Genomic DNA, 8636 nt, shown 5'->3' with positions numbered 1-8636 from the left:
TAGTGGCGGCACTTTAAAAATGCTTGGCGGGCACTTGGGTGACCCCTGCCCTAATAGTTAACCCTGACACCTAATCCGGCAAATCTTCACGTTACTTCCTCGAGAATTGAAAGCGCCGCTGTCATTCGTAAAGTTGCTAAGTAACCTTCGGATCAGCTGAACGCAGCTCCACCTAACTCACCTGCTCGAGCCATACTTTCCCCTAAGACCGCAATCTTGGAAACGCAACAGAGCCTCAGAAGCAAGAGCACGCCATGCAAATACCAGAACACGCCCCATAAAACCATCCCCCTCGGCCCGTAGAATCACCCTAAACCGCTTTCCATCCCGTCGAGCGAACAATTTGCCCAAGTCAGCATCCGCTTGCGCGCGAAACTCCTCTGTGTGTGTGTGTGTGTGTGTCTCAGTTCATCAAGCTCGTCCATCGTCTTCTCTCCTCCCTCTAACCGTCTAAGTCGTTTAATTATCCGCGGCAAGCTGGCCGAGAAATATTTCGCGAGGAGAAACGTCCGTCGACAAAGGCCAGCTGGAAGGATCAGCGAGAAGCACAGGAGAGAGGGGAGTAAGGATTCCTCGGAGGATTGGCAAGGACGCGGAAAGATGGCGTGGGACCCGTTGAGCAGAGCTTCTGGTTCAAGTTCTACGCTGCTGGCCGAGAAGATAATGGCTCGGGCTTAGTCTGCACAAAGGGAGAGGACGGTAGCCGCAGCTCGCGACACTTGTGCGCTACGGCTTAAGTTTCGTAATACCGCCGGAGCGGTCGTGATACACTGTACACGCCACACGGACACTTAATGCAATTTGCATATCGTCGGCTTAAAGAAACCGACCTTCGGCTGGAGAACACTGTTTCGGCAACGGTGTCCCTTGTTTTCGTTCCTCCGGGAGGATTGTCTCGGGGAGAGATGGCCCAGGAGATCTTTCCAATGGAATATGTTTCGGTGTTTTTCGTTGATTCCGTGCTGCTCCTGGTGATCTTTGACTATGGCGTGGTTTTCGGGTCTTTTTTGACCCGGCGCATTCTTATTTTTCTGGTATCAAGTTTGTGGTACCTTGGCATTGTATTGAAAGCTTACTGTTTAGGTTCTTGGGTCTTTTTTGACCCAAAGAACTGAAGAATGTACTAGGGTTTTTCTAAGTCTGCCTTATCTAGCATCTACATGAATGATCCTTCGCAGTGATTAGCAGCCTAACAACGTTGATTACAGGCTCTAGTCTCTAGCCTCAAACAATCCACACATGCTAAGTATTAGATGCTTCTGTGTTTGTTTCCTTGAATAGAGGAAGTTTTGCGAAGTGTGCATTGTGATTTCGGTGAATTTGAGTTGGACTGTTTGTTGAAATTTTGATAGCTGTAGGTTGGAATGGATAGAAGGATTTATCGAAGTAGGGTATTAGGTTTGCTGGTAGGATTAGGTCTTTGTTTATGAATTATTCTGTAGAAGTGTTTTGCTTACTACACTCAAGATATTATAATTTCAAAAAGTTACTTATTCCAATGGTAAATTTGCAAATTTGCGAAAACCTCATTCTTTAGGAGGGAAGAAAATCACTTTGTCAATTAATGTAAAGCCACCGTTGCAATTTTACAGTATTATACGTCGACGATGAACAAATAAAATCATACGTTTATCTCAGATTCGCGAAAATTGCACTTTCAGATTTTTACCATTTTCAAGAATTTCTTCTATTCTCCATAAACTATCCAAAATTAAAATCTGCCAAATAATTTGCAATAATAATTCTTTTCTGACCATGATTCCATTTAAAAATACACCTGCTCCACGGCTAAAATCAAAGATTCTCCGCCAGCGTATACAGACAATTCGCAAGTATCCTTCACGCTATCAGCCCGTACTTCGAAGAACGATTCGACGATGTTTATTTCATGCATTCGAAAGCTTTATCCTTACTGTACGACGAACGAATTCATTTACACTAGAGCGTGCACCGCGAGAATCGCCGGAAGCTGCGTTCACGGAGCAACGAAGCACGATATTTTTCATAAAATCCCGAATCGACCGCGGCTGCGTGATTCAGAATATCTTTTACAGAGAGGGAAACCGTTCAATTCCACGTAACGGCCAAGCAAAACCGCAATTTAAATTGTGTACTCTCGCCGGCATATTTTGTTAGCTTTGCGTGCACTTTCTCGTTTATTTTTCCAACTTTACAGACGACGGGGCGGAATTTTAAATTCGTTCCAGGGATGTTATTCAGTCTTACTGTGTCTAGTATCGATCGTAAGTCTGACAAATTTTCAATAGTCAACGCTCTGTATAATTTCTAACTTTATCGAACGGTCCGAAGATGCAACAGTATCGTTTAAACTTCGGAGTTTAGACTTTCGAGTCATCGCATGTTAAGTGAACAGAGTAACTCGAGAATTTTAATATCTTGATATTAATTAAAAATCAGAGTGTAGATATGAACATTAGAATATGAATAATTTTGGTAATTTTGAAACTTCGCATTCTGAATATGTATTTTCGAAATTTCGCGATTCTGAATATATATTTTGGAAATTTCACGAATCTGAATTTATATTTTCGAAATTTCACAATTCTGAATACATATTTTCGAAACCCCTAATTCTGAAATACTCGACACTTGCAAAGAACCGACACTTTTATGCACTTTCATCCAGCTCAAGAGTAGTCAAGTAATTTTCTAAGTATCACCAGTTCTTCAGAATTTCAAAGAGGAATAATAGCAAATTGACAAAAATCAGCAAGAAACGACGATAGTTATCGATTTTCTAGCTGCTGAATACGTCGTCGGACAAAGTGTCCCGTAATTCCTTGTGACAGCACGATTGTCAATATTAACAGAGCTGTAATTGACTGTTAGTGGAGGCTAGCTGTACCGCGGGTCGAAGGTAAATTTAAAACTAGCGCGAGAAAATTGAAAACGGTTTACACTGTCGAACTGCAAAAAAAAAAAAGAAACGGAAGACGAAAAAACGATTGAAACAAAAAAAAAACCCCCGAACTGGGATATCGTCGATCGTAATTGTCAGCACATCGAGATCACAGATAACACATATCTGACAGGATAGAATCCTGACAGCACAGCTGCCGAAAGGTAAACAAAATTTGCGAAACTCGAATATTGGAATCGATCGATCGCTCTCGCGTGCCTGGCTCTCGAGTGAGCGCGGTTTCGAAAATGTTTTCGGACACCTAATAGTTCCGAACATGTTCATCGCCATTAATTTCAATTTGATTAAAATTTTTGTTTGCACGTTGCGCTGTATTTTCGACGCCTCGTTCGGTTCTACATGGAAATGTTGCCTGCAGGATTTGAGGGAGGTTTTTTGGATCTTTGCTCCATTTTACGCGAATTTTAGTTCTGTAGTGTGGCGAGAATTTGGTTCAACCACGAGTAAAGTAAATTGTCGCCATTCGTGAATTAAAGGCAAGTATATAATAAGGACAAATTTTAATATCGGTTATTTTTTTTACAATGAATTGGCAGAAATTGTGCTTTTGTAAATCTTACGAGATTTGAAAATAAGTAATTGCGTTCAAAATTGAACCACTGTAAAAAAAAGAGCAATTTTGGGTTAAATCAAGTTATTATATTATTTTACCAAAACATGGATAATATTTTTACAACAATTTCCTCTTGTCTTCTGAACCACGTAAATACTTCAGTCTACAATTCAATATAGGAACCTATACCTTACGTTCTTTTAAAAGAAACTTTTGATAAGAGCCTTCCTTTCGTCCTTATATTCCCTAATAATGATTCAACATCCAAAAACTCCTTAAGAAACCCACCAACATCTTTAACCGTACAGCGCACCGTAATCCAACTGTAAAACACAGACACGACTATCCTAGCTTCAATAATCCCCATGCAAACCGACGAACCTACGGTTTCCCCTCGGTTTTCGTAGACAAAGAAGCGAAGGAACCTCGTCAAAAACCCATCGTTGCAAGAAGTTCCACGATTCCCCCTCTGACATTGACCCGCCGTAAAAAAGAAAGAGAGAAAGAGGAACGATACGAAATGGTGCTGGAAGCGTAGCGCGCGAACGTCGGCGCTGGGCGAGAGAGCGTGGATGAGATTTTAGAAGGGTTGCAAGGGTAAGGTAAACGATATTTGCGAAGCTCGGAGGGATCGATAGCAATTTAACCACCCTTCGCCATTCTGTGCGACCACCTCCCGCCGCTACATCTATGTACTTACCTCCGACCTGGGTCCACCTCCGGCACCAGGCATCATCCGCCCCTCTCTCTCCCTGTGGCCTAGTCGGAACTCATCCATATACATCGGGAAAATTAATATCTGGGCTTGGTTCGCGCGCTGTATAAACTCGGTTGCGCGGCCGTTTCCTCTTCTCCACCGCCTTCTCCCTCCTTTCGCTCTCCCCTTTGCTCCTCCTACGGTTTTTCCGGGCGACGGTGATCAACCCCTTGTCTTCGAACAGCCTAGCCGTTCCTATCCTCCCCGTTCCACCGTAATCGAGCCACACCGAGATAAAGCGGTCGCGTTTGTTAATAACTTCGCGGCGGAACTTTAATTCTGGATCGCCTCCTCCGCCTACGTCTCTGCTCGCCCCTTCACTACTTTTGTTCCTTGAGAATTCCGATTCCCCTGGTCTGTTCGTGATCATCCGGCGTGTATGTTGTTTTTCCCTTCGCCTTCTTTCTCTCTCTTTTTTTCTCTTTTTCTCTCTTGTTCATATCACGACGGAGCGAGCGGCCGATGATGTACTCGAGAGAAAGTTCTCCAGGCTAGGATGGGTAATTGGGTTACGGGCATTTGATTTTCTTTGTTTTTTTTTTGTTGGTTGTTTTTAGTAAGCTGCTAGGTAACGTTTGAGGAGATGGGTTTTGGAGAACGAGAGGTTGAGTGAAATAGTGAGGATTATGTTTGTCGAGCGTTTAATGGATTTTGCGGCGATTGTTTGAAAGGGAGCATTTTGAAGCGCGCCTCAAGTGGAACGAATTTAGTAGGTTTAATGATATGGGTTGGTGGAATATCTTATATTTCAAAACTTGCCGTACTTCTTTCAATTCTTTTCACAAAGGTTAACAAACTTCAGCGTGTATTAGTTCTAAACAATTAAGTCGCCCTGTAGAACTACCTGGAAACTCTAATTTTCCAGTACAAATATTCAATTCTACGAGAAGAAGGCATTAAAATTTGAACTCTTTCATTGCTATCGGTGCCTACAATCGTTCTGAAAATTTGAATCTTTCGGCACACTTCCATTTTAATTCTGCCTTAATTTAGCGAATTTTAAAACAACACGGCCATAATTAGAAATTTTGCAGCCGCGTTTAAAAATTTACCCTCTGTAGCACAAGTTGCCACGGTGAAAGGGTTAACGATACGCGATTTAATTTCTTGAAACTCTCAAATTCACACCAAACTTTCTTCTATCCTGTATTAAGGATGCAAAAGCTGCTAGAGTTTCTTATCGACGGATCTCGGTTATTTTTAAAAGAAAGAACGAAAACAATTACGCGGATGCCTCCCTCGCACGAATCTCTCTTGACGTATATTCGCATTTTGAAGCGTGGCATGTGTGTTCGCGCGTGTGATTCATCGATCTTTCGTAAACGTGGATAACGTCCAACGTTGCTGGGCCGCTTATATTTACATATTTAACTAACCCAATGGCGCGAGCATAAACGCAAACGCAGACGGATAATCTGGAATATGTTAATCCGTCGCGAGATGCATACGGTCGCTTTGAATTAACGCTAACGCTCATCTACGAGGCGGATCGTGTACGTAGTCGATGTAGAGGCAGATGAATATAGTATACAGTGTCTTGTACTGTACCCTGAACATTGATGAAACGTACAATTGTTCGAATAAAAAGAGTCCGTATTTCAGTTTTCAATTATTTCTTTTTAGGTACGTTAGAAATTTGTCACTCGAGATATTTTAATTTTAAATTAATAGTTTCGTGTAGTGAATTTGCATTGTTCTATCGCTCATCGTATGTTTCGATTGTTACCTATGATAACTAGATATTATTCTGTTTCCAAAATAGAAAGAAATATTATCAAAATTTCTCTATGAAATTTATTTTCAGAAGCAAATCAACGCAATACAATAAGTAACTTATCAGTCACTTCTTCATTTCTCAGACCAACCATAATTTTCATCGAAGCAAGAAACGTACGAACCCAGAAAAGAAAGTAAAAATGAAACTGAGCTCGAGCTGTGCAACCGACGATTTCCAGTCGTTCTCATTAGGTTGTATCGAAAGCATAGAACCGCGTAGGACCGATCATGGTTCGACGAGGACAGGTCGACGACAGTGGCATAATCGAGTGAACCGAGATGGTCGTAACGAGGGTCTGACAAGCGGAGAGACGGAGTTTAGGTCGCTTAGCGCGACGGGTCTTCGTAACCTAAAATCCACAGTCAAAGTTTGCTACCACTTGGCAGCAGTTGTCCTCGGATCGCGAAGGCCACCTAAGATCTCGAGAGATCCTCCACTGGCTGCTAGTTCTCGTAAGAGTGCTCCAGCGTTGTTGTCAGTGCGCCGAGGAATATGCGAAAGCGACACTCGTCTCATACCCGAGGAGTTCTCGTTTAACCCTCCTAGCCCCGTTCCCTAACGCCCTCGACCCCCGCTCGTCCCGCGTTCATCGCGAAAGTGATCGATCAACCACCTTGCAATCGTGTTACAACGTTTTCTGATTTATTCGCCGAGCTTGGTTTCAGCTTTCTCTCGCGGTACTTTGTGGACCGATTCTACGCTTTGGCAGAGTTTCTTTGCGAATTTTGAGAATCATTCTCTTGCAAGTGATTTTTGGAGAGTAAGGTTAGGGATTTGGAAATTTTATTTATTTTAAAATTGAGGAGTTGTGAACTTAATTTATTTATTTGAAAATTGAGGAGTTGGAATTTTATTTATTTTAAAATTACGGATTTGGAAATTTTATTTATGTAAAAATTAAAGATTTGGAAGTTTTATTTACGTAAAAATTGAGGAGTTGTGAACTTAATTTATTTATTTGAAAATTAAGGAGTTGGAAATTTTAATTATTTACTAAATTGTTCGAAATTGTTCGATTTCTATAATAGTTTACTAATTGTTAGTGGATGATACAGAAGGCTACTTCACACATTATTAGTTGCCTACTTCCAGTGACAAATTATAACTCGTACAATAAACGAAAGGCAGTACGTACGTCTGCCATGAAAATAGTATTCTACAAATTGGTCAGACGCAGAAGTTCGGCTTTCAGCGATTCATTTTCGTATCGGAAAGACGTGGAACGTTTCCGTGATAATTGTAGACGAGCAATGGTCAGAACTGATCATATCGTAACAAACGAAGCCAATTATTTTGAGCAATGCCCTTCGTAACACGCGAAGAATCTTGTCCATCTGTCAGCGCCGTTTGCCAACCTCGAGGTTGAGCAAGCTGGCATCGAGAGGAATCAACGACGAATGAGATTCCGCTTCTGCCTGTTGTGCGGCGATAAAGACGAACGCGGTGGCGGCCATGTGTTCACGGAAACAGAGAAAATCGTCTGAAACACGCGCCCACCAATTTTTCGCCACGATTCATTAACCTCGCCCCTCGGCGTTGCTTCTCGCGGCTAAATTCTCAAGAATCGTGCCACTTCTATTCTTCAAAAACCTCAATTTGTAATTTCTATAATCCTATCTATGATCCACGATGAAATAAAAAGAAAAATTATAGAGATATTTGGAGAACCTCAAAATTACTCGATGAAAGGTTTAAAGAATAATAGTATTACTTTTTCTAAGAGTAGTATCCAGTGTTGTATTGAAATATTCAAAGATTCAGGTAGAATATATATCGTTGCAAATTAAGAGCTTCGATTTTTTAAGTTACGTTTTTTCTTCTTGATCTGTTCCAGGAAACGGGAATTTAGAGCTGTTCGATAGTGAGAGTGGGCCGGACCTCACACTATCACCTCAGACCTTCACGTCGACGGCGGAGGCCTTCATCAATGACAATAGTGATAGCCTTGGTGTTCCAGGAGACAACGATACGGGTAAGTGCTGTTCTCGATTGTACTTTTATTGCTGGGGGGCCGAACGTGATGTCTGACTATTACCGTGCGTATTCTACTTAAGGGGAGGAACGCATCTGACGGAAGTTTCTCCTTATAGGAATCGATAATAATAAAACTAAAGTAACCTTAGACGATTCTTAAATTGTAACCTAATCATTACGTAAATGTAAATTTTTACATATTGATAATTATTTAGAAATATATGCCCCTGTAAAGAAAATATTACACTGCATAGGTGACGGAATAAAATTGTATTCTAATCATAATTTTGAAAAAATTTATAATTAATGTAGAAACTCGGTTAAACAAATTTAACTAAATTTTCCACTTCAAATCTTTCTTCAGACCTCGTTTCATATACCATTAACAGTCTCTCTTTTTTATTCAACGCTGCAAACACTTACTCAACGTGAAAAGTTGCACAGATCTTTTGATAAACGGGAAGATTGCTAATCACTAGACATAAATCTCAGAATCAACGTAGGTTTTAACACTAACCGAAAAATTATCACATTTCTCACGTAAAAAATACAGATAACTGTCAATTTAATACAGAAAACAACGCAGAAATTAACTTTTGAGTAATAATAATAAAAAATTACATATTTTCATTTT

General features: G+C 40.9%; 1 protein-coding gene across 1 annotated transcript in view; it reads left to right on the top strand.

The window, feature by feature from the left end:
• Window positions 1–8636, top strand: part of LOC108575340 — a 413517-nt gene that overhangs the window by 130162 nt on the left and 274719 nt on the right. Inside the window, exon 4 of the mRNA XM_017938107.1 lies at window positions 7863–8000. Within this exon, the coding sequence (XP_017793596.1) occupies window positions 7863–8000 (138 nt within the window). The remainder of the gene's footprint in view (window positions 1–7862; window positions 8001–8636) is intronic.

Source organism: Habropoda laboriosa, unplaced genomic scaffold, assembly GCF_001263275.1.
Source record: "Habropoda laboriosa isolate 0110345459 unplaced genomic scaffold, ASM126327v1 scaffold143, whole genome shotgun sequence".
Lineage (NCBI taxonomy): Eukaryota > Metazoa > Arthropoda > Insecta > Hymenoptera > Apidae > Habropoda > Habropoda laboriosa.
The sequence above is the reverse complement of the archived record's forward strand: the minus strand, read 5'-3'. Positions and strand labels throughout refer to the sequence as shown.